Source organism: Numenius arquata, chromosome 6 (assembly GCF_964106895.1).
Source record: "Numenius arquata chromosome 6, bNumArq3.hap1.1, whole genome shotgun sequence".
Classification (NCBI taxonomy): Eukaryota; Metazoa; Chordata; class Aves; order Charadriiformes; family Scolopacidae; genus Numenius; species Numenius arquata.
Genome location: NC_133581.1, coordinates 15,142,332 through 15,156,052, shown reverse-complemented (window position 1 = coordinate 15,156,052; position 13,721 = coordinate 15,142,332). Strand labels below are relative to the sequence as shown.

The window sequence follows — 13,721 nt, the reverse complement described above, 5'->3', positions numbered from 1 at the left end:
TACTCATGTCAGGAAGGAAAAAACAACTTTCAATCATGTGATCATTTCCCAAGAATATAAAAATTTTTATTGACACAAAGGAAAAAAAGAGAGAGAAAGCCATGTAATTGCATTTCCTACCCATTCCATTTTTTACAAGCTTCATCCTTTGTTGTGACAGGATATTTGGCACTATAGTAATATAACTACAGCAAAATAAAATAGAGAATTCATTTTAACAGAATACTTTACCAAGTTTGTTTCTTTTCCATGTTCCATCGCTTGTGTCAGAATAACAACAGAGTTGTAATGAAAAATGAGAAGGGACATTGAACAAATTGCTCCATCGATGGCACCACAGTAGTAGTTGTCTATGTGAATCCAGAAGTTGTTAGAGTCAGGCTGAATTGACTTTATGAGGACATAGGTGCAGTTTTCTTTAAAATGGTAATATGTTCCATCAAAAGTCACATAGTGCTCATTTCCCCATCCACTGCAAATACCTGGAAGACAGAGTGACAGACTCCAAGTTTGGCTTCTGAGCTTCCTGTAAGTACAAGCTGGTTTTAACTCTTCTACTAGTTTTCAGTGAGAGCTGAAACAACCAGTTTGATAAAGAAAAGTTAGCTTAGCAAGGACACTCTTATCTGCACTTGACAGTCAATGTTTTAGATGGGACTTCTGCTCTGTTACATCCTACTAAATTCATATGAATGTAATATAGATGTTGACCACATAAACTTATCTTTCCTGAGGGCCAGCTGAACATAACATAAATTTCAGGAATTCTCCTGACACAGTACTTACACTGACACTGAAAGACTTCACAGCAACCAGTTTCATCGTAGTGTTTCATGAATGGGAAACCATTAACACAGAGTTTCAGTTGCTGAGGAGGGCAAGTCATGCTGGACAGTTTAATATTGTTTCCTTCTCCCAGGCAAGTAGCAATCTGGCAGTTTCCAAAGTTCCATGTTTCATTAAACTATTGATGGATTGAAAAAGAAGAGGGGAGGCACATAACAAACCAATGTAACAAAATCTTTAAAATTACACCCAGCAACTATGCTCCATTAAGTTAATTGACTAGCGTGGCATTATTTGCTATCTATTATTTCTCTGAAAATCAGGCAATGTGAAACACATAGCAATAAGCAGAGCATTCATATCTACTTCTCTTCTACAACATTTTGTATAGGACTCAATATTAAGGTCCTAACCAATTATGATGATAGAACACTGCCAGATGCGGTTTCCTAGCCTTTCTTCAGCTTAGGTAGCTCTGCCTACATACAATCATTTAGGTGTTTCAGGTGAATAGACTAATCTTCAACTTATTCCCTCATTTATTTGGGGGCTTCTGGTATACTTCTAAATCATTTAATCCTCCCACACCTACAGTCCAGCTGTAGTGGTGGTTACCATCTTCAGAAGAGAACACCAAATCTTGGCTGCAGGCAATGCTGTAGCTGAAGAAACACCTCTTCTTTCAAGTGTCTCACCTTTCTGGGAGGAATGAGCCCAAGACAATCGCTCACAGGAGGTTTTGTGGAAGCAGGAACTTGGCTAGTTGCACTCTGAGCAGATGTTGGTGGACAGGTTTCAGAGCCTGGATCACAGACCTTGAGGGCCTCAGTATGACCAATTTTACACTCTGTCCAAATGAATTCAATCTGACACGATGCATTGCAAACGGAGTAAGCACAATGACCTGATATATTCACTGGCAGAGAAACGTTTTGTCCTGCAAGGCCAAAACCCGACTGTTAGCGCTGGACTGTGCACGAAACTGTCTTCACAACTCTCAAGGTCTATAAATCACAGATTGGCCAAATACTCAGCCCTGCATTTAATTAGCTGGATCTGCCTGTACCACATGGCCATGTTCAGGTGTGACTGTCCATCTGCAGCTCCTTGAATTCAGTGACTGAATTTGAGCTCAATTCATACAAATGGCAAAGGCTGAGGGAAGGCCACAGGCGGCTAATCTGCAATTCTGCTCTTAAGTATATAACAAGGGTTGAAAATGAGTACAAGAGGAGAGAATACTGAATACATCACTCACTGCATCTGGTCTTCACAAAGACCAGGAGATAGGTGGTTCAGGAGCTACTAAGAGATGAAGAAGTCTCCTCTGCTTTTGGAATATGACTGCAGATTACAAACCCGTGTTCAGCAGTTTGGGATTCAGGGTTTGTGCTGAAGTTAGCATCTGCTATAAACTTCCTTACACCAGGGTTATCCAAACCAGGATAAAGTTATAGAATATGGGAGAGTTGTAGTTCCTAAGGTGTTAGTTACATTTCAAAGGTGTAACAACTTGTGGTAATGTGTGACTGCAGCAGGCTCAATGAGCACTTGCTGAACCACCATTATCTAACAGTACATTTTCCCACATCGATGGTGCAGAAAAAAAAGAAATGCTTGGTTCCTCACCCATTTGTATCAATTGTCCATTGTCTTTGCAGAAGCAGGGAGTGGCTACCATTGACGATGGAGGTGCAGATGTTACAGGTTGCATATGTCGTTCTGCAGGAAATGAAATCAATTATTATTCATACCCTCTGCTACTCTACTTTCAAGCCCTGTGGCATCTGTTACATTCTATACAATCACAAAAAGGGGAAAAAGTAATCCTTTTTGTACCCTCACCACATTCATTACAGGTACACACTAAACCCATCTTCTTTGTATTTATATACACTCCATTACACTATATACTATTAGAATAATACACACACTCCCCCTTGTAGTTAGGTTCTTCCTACATAGAATACAATAAACCACCCTTAAATGTTGCTTACATTCCAATTTAAGGTTTGTTTTAACTTTCTAATCCTGCAGGACTTCACCTGACTTTGGAGAGGTAATTTCCAGTGGGACTTCATTTTGTATTTTAATGCCTTGTTGTGAAGAAACCGTTGGTTTAAATAAAGACAGATCATTTAGATGTTTTACTATGGCACCTATGGTTTGCTTTCAACAATCCTTCCTTTCGTAGCTATTACTCCATTATACTTCTTTTATGACCTGTTAACACATTTAGTAAATACTAAACACACGGGCTCACGATCAAGTCTTTAGTTCTTCCACTCACTTGAGTAGAGAAACTATCTTTTAATTTTCCTTGTCCACATTGTATGATTTTCTACCAGGATAATACACATTTTTTTTTAGCCATTTGTTTTCTTTGGTATAATCATGTGGCAAAATCCCACCTTTTCTTTATTTCTTTTCACTTCCTATTTTCTGTTCATTTGCATCCCCTTCACCCTGCAACTTCTCTTTTGGAAAGGACTAAACTTCCAGGCAGCTTTCTTTTCTTGCTCCACTGACTCATTTGAGTCTGACTTATTCCAACACATAAAACAGTACAATAAGAACCATAGTGTGATATAGGTAATGAGAAGGAGAAAAACAAGGTTTAGAAGTATGAAATATTAAGACTAACACCACCAGGGTGTCAACTGTAGTATGCCCAAGGTAAAAGCTGTAGTGAAAAATGGCCAAATTTCCCTATTGTCTCTTTACCCCATTAACAGTAAGAATCTATAAAAACTACACTTTTGGTTTCCACCATGAGACCCAGACACTCTGACTCCTCATTCCTGAATCTTCTTCAACTGCATTACATCCTGTGCTTACCCTTGACATGCAGTAGGATCCTTTTTCAAGATGGGGGATTCTTATTACCGTTAAAGGCTTTCATAAAATCACCACCAAAACCCTTACAAGTCCAGTACCTTGAGCTGGTGTGGATGGTGTTCTGCAAGGGATGAGTGTTTTAACGATCTCTCCGTTAGGGCCGCAGACAGCATCACCACACTCAGTCCCATCTACTTGGCTGTATACAGTTTCATTTAAGGTGTAGGTCTTTCCATTGTAGCAGCAAAGGCAATCTGAAGCACCAAAAGAGCAAATGCCGTGGTAACAGGGGACACTTGTAGTATAAATACAAATGAAAAGAAAACCAAACTCTGGATTTACCCTTCTGTAGCTCATATCATTAAACACGAATTACCTGGCTGAAAAGCTTTCTCAGTCTCTACTTGAGAAGTTGCACTGGGAGTCTACCTCATTCATTTAAAGTGTGTTGGATTTTTGTTGTTGCTGGTGTTTCTTAGAGTTAGCTCGCATAGAGGAATTACTGGCTGGTGAAAGCATCAGAAATGGCACTATCCTCACCCAGCATGGAGCACAGGTGCATTCCCTCTTGGCAGGGAATGTGACTGGGATTATTGCCTTGCTGACTAATAAAACATTGGTTCAGAAGGTGTTGCACAGCCATTTCCATCCACTATTGAGGAACATGCAGTTATAAACAATTTCATTTAAATACGTGAGAAACTCTCAGTTAGGGGTCTGCTACAGGCCACCAGATCAGAGTGACAGGGAGGATGGGGCCCTCTATAGGCAGATAGAAGCAGCATTGCGCTCGCACACCCTGGTCCTCATGGGGGACTTCAACCACCCCGATATCTGTTGGAAGGATAACACGGCAGGGCACGTGAAATCCAGGAATTTCTTGGAATGCGTTAATGATAATTTTCTTCTTCAAATGATTGAGGAGCCAATGAGGAGAGGAGCTGTGCTGGATCTTGACCTTACCAACAAGGAGGGACTGGTGGGGAATGTCAAGTTCAAGGGTAGCCTCGGCTACAGCGACCACAGAATGGTAGAATTCAAGATTCATAGGAAAGAGAGGAGGGTGTGCAGCAAGCTCATTACTCTGAACTTCAGAAAAGAAGACTTTGGTCTCCTGAGAGATCTGATTGGCAGGGTAGTGTGGGAGAAAGAACTGGAGGGGAAAGGGGCCCAAGAAAGCTGGTTGGCATTCAAGGATCGCCTCCTCCAAGCTCAGGAGAGGTGCATCCCAAAAAAGAAGTCAGGCAAAATAGCCAGCAGGCCTGTGTGGATGAACAAGGAACTGCTGGACGAGCTCAAGATGAAAAAGGAGGCCTATAGAGGGTGGAAGCAGGGATGGGTAGAATGGGCAGAATATAAAGAAACTGTCTGAGTGGCCAGGAACCAGATCAGGCAAGCAAAAGCCCAGGCAGAACTAAATCTATCCAGGGACATCAAAAACAATAAGAAAAACTTCTACAGATATGTCAGGGATAAAGGCAAGACTAAGGAAGTTGTGGGCCCTCTCTGGAAGGAAACGGGAGACCTGGCCTCCCAGGATATGGATAAGGCTGAGCTACTGAACAACTTTTTTGTCTCAGTCTTCACCGGCAAGGGCTCTAACCACACTGCCCAAGTCACGGAAGGCAAAAACAAGGGCTCTGCGAATGAAGAACTGCCCACAGTAGGAGAAGATCAGGTTCGAGACCTATAAAGGAACCTGAAGGTGCATAAGTCCATGGGACCTGATGAAATCCACCCACGGGTCCTGAGGGAGCTGGCGGATGAAGTTGCTAAGCCGCTTGCCATCATATTCGAGAAATCATGGCAATCTGGTGAAGTTCCCGCTGACTGGAAAAAGGGGAACATAACCCCAGTATTCAAAAAACGAAAAAAGGAAGACCCAGGGAACTATAGGCCAGTCAGCCTCACCTCTGTGCCTGGCAAGATCATGGAGCAGATCCTCCTGGAATCTCTGCTAAGACACATGGAAAATAAGGAGGTGATTGGAGACAGCCAGCATGGCTTCACCAAGGGCAAATCATGCCTGACAAATTTGGTGGCCTTTTACAACACTGCCACAGGCTTGGTGGACAAGGGCAGAGCAACAGATGTCATCTACCTGGACTTATGCAAAGCATTTGACACTGTCCCACACAACATCCTGGTCTCAAAATTGGAAAGTCATGGGTTCGATGGATGGACCACTCAGTGGATAAAGAACTGGCTGAATGGCTGCACTCAAAGGGTTGTGGTCAATGGTTCAATGTCCAATTGGTGGCCAGTGACGAGTGGAGTTCCTCAGGGGTTGGTACTGAGACCAGCGCTGTTCAACATCTTTGTCAGAGACATGTACAGTGGGATAGAGTACACCCTCAGCAAGTTTGCTGATGATAGCCTATCAATACCTGAAGGGAGCCTACAGAAGAGCTGAAGAGGGACTCTTTGTCAGGAAGAGTGGTGACAGGACAAGGGGCAATGGTTTTAAATTGGAAGAGAAGAGATTTAGATTAGATATAAGGAAGAAATTCTTTACAGTGAGGGTGGTGAGGCACTGGAACAGGTTGCCCAGGGAAGTTGTGGATGCCCCATCCCTGGAAGTGTTCAAGGCCAGGCTGGATGGGGCTTTGAGCAACCTGCTCTAGTGAGAGGTGTCCCTGCCCACGGCAGGGGGGTTGGAACTAGATGATCTTTAAGGTCCTTTCCAACTCTAGCCATTCTATGATTCTATGATTCTATGATTCTATGACACCAAGCTCAGTGGCGCGGTCGACACGCTGGAGGGAAGGGATGCCATCCAGAGGGACCTGTACAGGCTTGAGAGATGAGCTCGTGCAAATCACATGAAGTTCAACCAGGTCAAATGCAGGGTCCTGTACCTGGGACATGGCAATCCCAGGCACAAACACAGGTTGGGCGGAGAATGGCTAGAGAGCAGCCCTGAGGAGAAGGACTTGGGGGTGTTGGTGGATGAGAAGCTCAACATGAGCCAGCAATGTGCACTGGCAGCCCAGAGAGCCAACCAAATCCTGGGCTGCATCAAGTGAAGCGTGACCAGCAGGTTGCGGGAGGTGATTCTGCCCCTCTACTCTGTGCTCGTGAGACCCCACCTGGAATACTGTGTCCAGCTTTGGAGTCCTCAACACAGGAAGGACATGGACCTGTTGCAACGGGTCCAGCAGAGGCTCACGAAGATGATGAGAGGGCTGGAGCACCTCCCCTATGAAGACAGACTGAGAGAGCTGGGGTTGTTCAGGCTGGAGAAGAGAAGGCTCTGGGGAGACCTCAGAGCAGCCTTCCAATATCTGAAGGGAGCCTACAGGAGAGCCAGAGAGGACTCTTTGTCAGGAAATGTAGTGACAGGACAAAGGGTAATGGTTTTAAATTGAAAGAGGGGAGATTTAGATTAGATATTAGGAGGAAATTCTTTACTGTGAGGGTGGTTAAGCACTGGAACAGGTTGCCCAGGGAAGTTGTGGATGCCCCATCCCTGGCGGTGTTTAAGGCCAGGCTGGATGGGGCTTTGAGCAACCTGCTCTAGTGGAGGTGTCCCGGCCCATGGCAGGGGGGTTGGAACTCGATGATCTTTAAGGTCCCTTCCAACTCTAACCATTCTATGATTCTATGATTCTATGTTTCTATGATTCTCCAGGTTTTGGAGAATTTACATTCAGGAACCCAGGGGAATATATCTATTACTACATCAAAGTCAGCAAAACTGAAGATATGATTTCTACTGGGTCACCCTGCATTTTGAGATGTGGCTCCTTCCAGATACGGGAATGAACTGGTACCACACCTTAAGCAAGTGTGTCCTTTAAGAACACAAACATGTCTCTCATAAGCTAGCTGTCTGGGTTTATTATGAAATTAGTGGTCAGGAAATAGCACCTCTACAAGATTTGCCCTGTTCTAAAAGTGCTCATTAAAACAGGTACCATGAATGGCCTGCTTTAGACTACTTTCTGTCGGTCTTCACTGACTACCATGGAAGTGTAAACAGGGACAAGTGGTATTTACCTGCATGAGATGAATCCCACATTTCATTGCCTTTCTTCTTCCTCCCTATGATTACCCTTTAGACAGTTCTTCAGCTCAAAGGCTGCATTTTGCTTATCAAAGTATATCTGTACTGCTGTGCATCCACCTATTGAACTAGCTAGCTGGAGTCCTATTACCAATATGCCAGCAGTAACGTATGATGTTGGGCTGTTTCATTCCTATCATAATCACTCAATGAATGGTGAGGGTGGTGAAAAATTACCTCTGGAGTCTTCAGTACATAGTTTCTCTTCAGGATCACTGAAGATAAAGAGAAAAGAAGACTTGCTTTATTGACTTGAATCAGTATGTGGAATAACAATGTCTGCAACGGTATCTACTTTTACATAAAAACCTATTCCCGGAGGATTTAATGATAATTGCCACTGCTTATGAATGTAAACCAAACATTGCCTAGCTTGTCCTTTCCAGTCCTATTCTACCTCTTTCACCATAAACTGACCTACCATGAAGTGCAGTTGGGGAGTGAGACGCACTCCCTGCTGTCCTCATCAAAATATGGCTTGTCAGGACTACACTCTGGGTAACAGCCTAGAAAGGTAAAGTAAACAAAGCATTCTTAGTCTGCTTTACATAGATCCAGAGAAAGCACATTAATATCTCTATCAAATGCAGATTTGACCCCAAACTGAATGCAATTCCAGTATGAATGTGCTTTGTACTACCAAGTATTTCTCCACATCCTTTTTCCCTCTTTTCCAAAAGTTTTAATTAACTCTGTCAACAGATAATTACTCTTTGCAGATTTAGACTGAATGACCTTTTTATCTCTGACCAGATTTAAAGGCAATAGGCAAATCATGCTATGAATGGCACCATCACATGGGGAATTAGCCCAGGTGAGGCATGGTCAATGAATTTCTGGGGCAAATGGTATATCCTTTCAGCAACCTTGACGCTTAAGACATTTAAAACCAGACCAATAGCTTCAACTCCCATAAACTACATCAAAGTCAACTAAGAATTACCTTCTAAACTGTACAACAAGTTCCCACATTTCCCTTGCGGGTTCCTGCAGGTCTTTAGACAAGGGGCTCCACAGGGTTTATAGAACCACTCGTGTTTGTCAGGTGGATTGTAATAATCACAGAAAACAGCTGGAACAGAAGAATAAAAAACTTCCAAGTCTCAGACACCAGGCAGGGGTTATTTTCTAAATCTTGCAAACAAGAGCTTGGTAAGTCACACATGCACAGTGATGTCAGAATTTTGCTTTTCTTTATCTCCCATGTGCCTGAGCTCATGGATTACTGCTTTTCTGTATGCATGTTCAATGCAATACTTACGGCAAATGGCAGGCGTTCTCCAGTCAATACAGACACCAACTCTGCTACAACTTCTTGAATAGGCAGCAACTGAGGTACAAAAGCACTCACAGTCTCCCACACTGTCACAGCCACAGAAGTCAGAAATACAAGATTCATAATACGGTATTGGGTTCACCTATTAAAATACCAACAGATCTGTTACCACAGATGTACCTGCTGTACAGTGTTTTAATGAGAGAAAGGGCTCTGAACTTCTGCCATCCGTTGGCAGCTTCTTCGGCAGAACCAGAGTGAGTCTGTGACAGTCTGGGATTGACGTGAAGGAGCTATGATATTTTAAAACTATTTTCACCTGCCTGGTAGAACAGGACTCTAAATCTTCTCATTCTCATGTGTGCAATACTGGCATTTATGCTCAAAATTTCTTTCCAGTGTAATTTCTGCAAGACTGAACTACATTGCTTTGTGTAGCACAACTATATAGTGTGTGCACTAACTGAAAGATAGTAATCAAATGAATACAGAAGGAAATCCTATTTCCACTGAACTTCATGTCTGTTGTGTTTTAACCTGTGCCAGCATGAACTAACCAGAAATTAAGCCAAGTTCACTGTTAAAATGGCATATTAAACTGCACTGAAGCTTTGTATAAACATTGCCATTAAGAATTAGTAGCCTTGTTTCTGTTTAGATTAATTTGTGTCTAAAAAGTGAGGTTTTGAGAGAAGTAGCCCTTGCACTCAAGGATGCTTTGTAACAGTGTTTAATAGTAAAAATTTGTGTGCAAATATGCTGTACAATAGCAACAAATACCTAGTGTGAAAATACTGAGGATGAGAGAACAGGATTACCTTACTGTGACAGGCTTCAAAGATGTTACTCTTAATGATGCTGCAGTGCTTCTGTCCCAGGACAGACTTAAAAGGCTGATCAGCACACAGGTCTGTCATGTTTATATTTGAGCAGGTGCTTGTTATTTTCCAGCTGTTTCCAAACTCCTGGATGCTCATCTCTACGGACTGTCCTCTGGTTGTGAAGTCATTCCTTGAGCGGCCATCAAAGTCCCCACAAAGACCACACACTTTTCCCTGGGTAGTTTATGTAGGCACAGTAAATGGTTTGGTTATTTTGAGTGCAGCCCACTGTTTGACAGAAATAAACTATAGGACAGGCCAAGGCAAAAGAGCTGCAAATTTCTAAACAGTCACCAAAATGCAGCTTAGAAAAAGCTTGACTTCAAGTGACAAGATCACTCTCTTAGTCCTCCAATACTACAAACCAAACACTTTTCCAAGACCTGGTTTTCATAAGCTTTTAGTTTGTGTAACTTTTAGTTTGTTATCATATCTTCCAGTCCATCCTATATGTACCTGGAAAGATGGTGCCACGTGAACAACAACAGTAGTCTTCTGGTCCCACATGAAGTTCATCCCTTGATTTGTTTCAATCACAATATAACCTCCTCTGAGATCCACTTTGTAATTCTTCTCAGCTCCTGGATCAGTGGATATCTCCTGAATTCTTCCTTCCAAGAGCCTGATTTCTCTGCTCTACAAGGAATAGATACATTACATGGAAGGGAAAAAAATACAAAACTTAGTGTAACAGCATTGGTATTCTGCCACTTACCCTTCATCTTATCTTTCTGTAGTCTTTATACTACACCCTGGTCTATCGCTAGACATGCAAGTCACAGAAAAGACCCACTGAGTTCAATGGGAAACATCTGCCCTTACGTGACAAGTCTTACCTCACTGCCACAGAAATTCATAGAATCATAGGATGGTTAGAGTTAGAAGGGACCTCTAAAGGTCACCTAGTCCAACCCTCCTGCCATGGTCAGGGGCACCTTCCACTAGAATAGGTTACTCGAAGCCCTTGAACACTTCCAGTGATGGTGCATCCACAACTTCCCTGGGCAACCTGTTCCAATGTCTCACCACCCTCATAGTAAAGAATTTCTTCCTAATACCTAATCTAAATCTATCCTCTTTCCTTTTAAAATCATTACCCCTTGTCCTGTCACTACAATCCCTGATAGAGTCCCTCCCCACATTTCCTGTAGGCCCCTTTTAGGTACTGGCAGACCACAATAAAGTCTCCCCAGAACCTTCTCTTCTCCAGGCTGAACAACCCAAACTCTCTCAGCCTGTCTTCATAGAAGAGGCGCTCCAGCCCTCTGATCCTCTTTGTGGTATTTGCTCCAACAGGTCCATGTCCTTTGTATGTTGGGGGTCCCAAAGCTGGACGCAGTACTCCAGGTGGGGTCTCACGACAGCAGAGGGGGAGAATAGAATAGAATAGAATAGAATAGAATAGAATAGAATAGAATAGAATAGAATAGAATAGAATCAAATCACCTCCCTCGGCCTGCTGGCCACGTTTCTCTTGATGCATCCCGGGATACAGTTGGCTTTCTGGACTGCGAGCATACATTGTCCTCATTCTAGATGAAATATGTTCTGGTGCCCAGGCAATTGGCTATGCTAGAACACCCCTTGCCACGGTGCTTTGTTTCAGCATCCCCTCACCCCCCACTATGGGAGAAATCTCTTTTGTGTATACTTCTGGGAAGTGCTAAGCCTGAGTTGGAGGGAAGAAACTCTTACCGCTGTAGTTATATCTGCCTTGTGCTCAAACCATTGTAAAGAAACATGCTCCTCTAAAAACTTTACCATCACTCCTGTAGCACTAGTGTTGTAGGTGCAAACACACGCACGCATATATACATAGAGTGCTGACTTCCTGCATCTATCCCCTCACCTGAAGAAGTGTCCACCCCTGTTAAAACCAAGTACCTAGACCTTTCTCAGCTTGTCTGCCTCTGCTTTCTGACTGTTTGACTTCCATAGGTACTCTCTAGCAGCAACTGAGTTGGAATATAAGGGGATACTACACTAACTGCTTCAAAATCAAGACTATTGCTCCTCAGTTATAACCAACTCTAGGCAAACCTCAAAAATCAGTGTGATCTTTAGGGAGCAGATGGAGAGTGACTTTCCACAGGCGTTGTTCTGAATTACAATTCGGAAGGTGCCAGCATCCATGTTATTGGGGCAAAAATCCTTAAAAAAATGGATAACATTGTATTAGATATTTTGTGGTAACTAGACCAGTCTTAAATATTTTCAGGAGTTCTAAATTAATGACACTCCAACCTGACTTCTGCTACTTTGTCACTTTCTTATTCACCAAAACTCTGAGCATTTTAGAAGAATCTGGTGGCAGCTGATCTGGTGGCAGGTTCATACTCAACCAGGAATTTCCAAAAGAAAAGCAAGGAAGAAAAAGAGCTTTTCATAGCACCAGTCCTGCACAGCCAAAAAGGTAAAACGTCTCACTGAGTACTGTTTCATTACTCGCAATTATGTTGTGTATATATGAGACTCACACATTAACCTCTACGTGCTTCTGTCACAACAAAAATACTGTCAGTGTTGGATGGCTGAGATGATGGCTTTTTAACACCCACCAATTCCTTTCCCTTACAGATGCTGGAATTATAGCCAGGAGTTAATTGCTTAGGATCACACAGTGTGCTCTTGTGTCACTTAGGGTTATTTGCTTTGCTTTTATATGGAAAATCTCACTCTATCTGCTCTATGTGCAAGAGGAGGGGAGTAGGCTCTGCACAACGATGTTGACTATTTTGCATGGGATAGCCCTTTAATTGCTTAGAATGAACCTTACTGTGTAAGCTGTGAAAAGCATATGGATAGGAAAGTGAAAAAAAATTATACCTGAGCTAGGATATAGTCACAGTCTCCCAGGAAATCAAAATTCTCCCCATCAAAGCTCATGTAATGCCCATTTCCATACACAGTGCAGGTTCCCTTGCAGGGATTGTCTGTGCAGTTCCACCGCCTTTTGTTACAGGTGCTGGGAGGAGAAATGCAAAGAATTACAGTCTTTGTATGAAGCACAGTTTTTCCCTTAGCCCCAAACAGGGGAAGAGTAATTCAAAGATTTGTCTTTTGCAGTACTTCAAAGAAAGCAATCGTCTCTCACTCTTCCAGGCTTACCCTCTCAACTGTTCTGAGACCATGCTATCAGAAGGCTTACTAATCAGAAAGTTCGGGTTTACTGCCAAGACAAGGTTGAACTTTGTCTATTTTTATTTTATTTTTTCATTCAAATATCTTTTGAACCAGTAAGATCATTAAGATCACCCTGGCAGCAGACAGTGGGGATTTTGGAGGTAAACTTAAGGTGAAGAACTGAATATTTCAACCATTTCTGAATTTTAATCTGTGAGGCACCATGTAGTCAGTTCTGTTCCTGACTACAGTGGTGTGAACCAATATTATCCCTGTCTTCCCTTGTGTATTTGGTCTGGCTGAGATGGAGTTAACTTTTCCTCACAGCAGCCCTCGAAGCCATGTGCTTCATATTGGTAGCTAAAAAGGTGTTGAAAACATACCAGTGTTTTGGCTACTGCTGAGCAGTGTTTGCACAGCGTCAAGGCTGTCTTCTCCAATGTTCCCCCCTAGTCTGGGGGTGGGCAAGATCTTGGGAGGGGATATAGCCATGACAGCTGACCCAAAGTGAGCAAAGGGTTATTCTGTGCCATATGATGTCTACTTAGCAGTAAAAGCTAAGAGAAAAGAGGATGGGGGGGGACATTTGTTATTACAGCATTTGTCTTCCAAAGCAACTGCTACGTGTACTGAAGCCCTGCTTCCTGGGAAACGGTTGGATGTCACCTGCTGATGGGAAGTAGAGAAACAAATCTTTTGTTTTCCTTTCCATGCAAAAGCATGGCCTCTGCTTTTGCCTTATTCAACTGCC

General features: G+C 42.8%; 1 protein-coding gene across 1 annotated transcript in view; it reads right to left on the bottom strand.

Moving 5' to 3' along the window:
- LOC141465159 (mucin-5B) overlaps nucleotides 1–13,721 on the bottom strand; it is a 48,927-nt gene that overhangs the window by 12,419 nt on the left and 22,787 nt on the right. The window contains exons 20-32 of the mRNA XM_074148390.1: nucleotides 12,674–12,812; nucleotides 11,888–11,998; nucleotides 10,304–10,483; nucleotides 9,785–10,021; nucleotides 8,952–9,108; nucleotides 8,634–8,762; nucleotides 8,112–8,196; nucleotides 7,868–7,905; nucleotides 3,723–3,878; nucleotides 2,416–2,508; nucleotides 1,482–1,723; nucleotides 787–964; nucleotides 232–482 (exon numbers count right to left, since the gene is read on the bottom strand). Of these exons, the coding sequence (XP_074004491.1) occupies nucleotides 232–482; nucleotides 787–964; nucleotides 1,482–1,723; nucleotides 2,416–2,508; nucleotides 3,723–3,878; nucleotides 7,868–7,905; nucleotides 8,112–8,196; nucleotides 8,634–8,762; nucleotides 8,952–9,108; nucleotides 9,785–10,021; nucleotides 10,304–10,483; nucleotides 11,888–11,998; nucleotides 12,674–12,812 (1,996 nt within the window). The remainder of the gene's footprint in view (nucleotides 1–231; nucleotides 483–786; nucleotides 965–1,481; nucleotides 1,724–2,415; nucleotides 2,509–3,722; nucleotides 3,879–7,867; nucleotides 7,906–8,111; nucleotides 8,197–8,633; nucleotides 8,763–8,951; nucleotides 9,109–9,784; nucleotides 10,022–10,303; nucleotides 10,484–11,887; nucleotides 11,999–12,673; nucleotides 12,813–13,721) is intronic.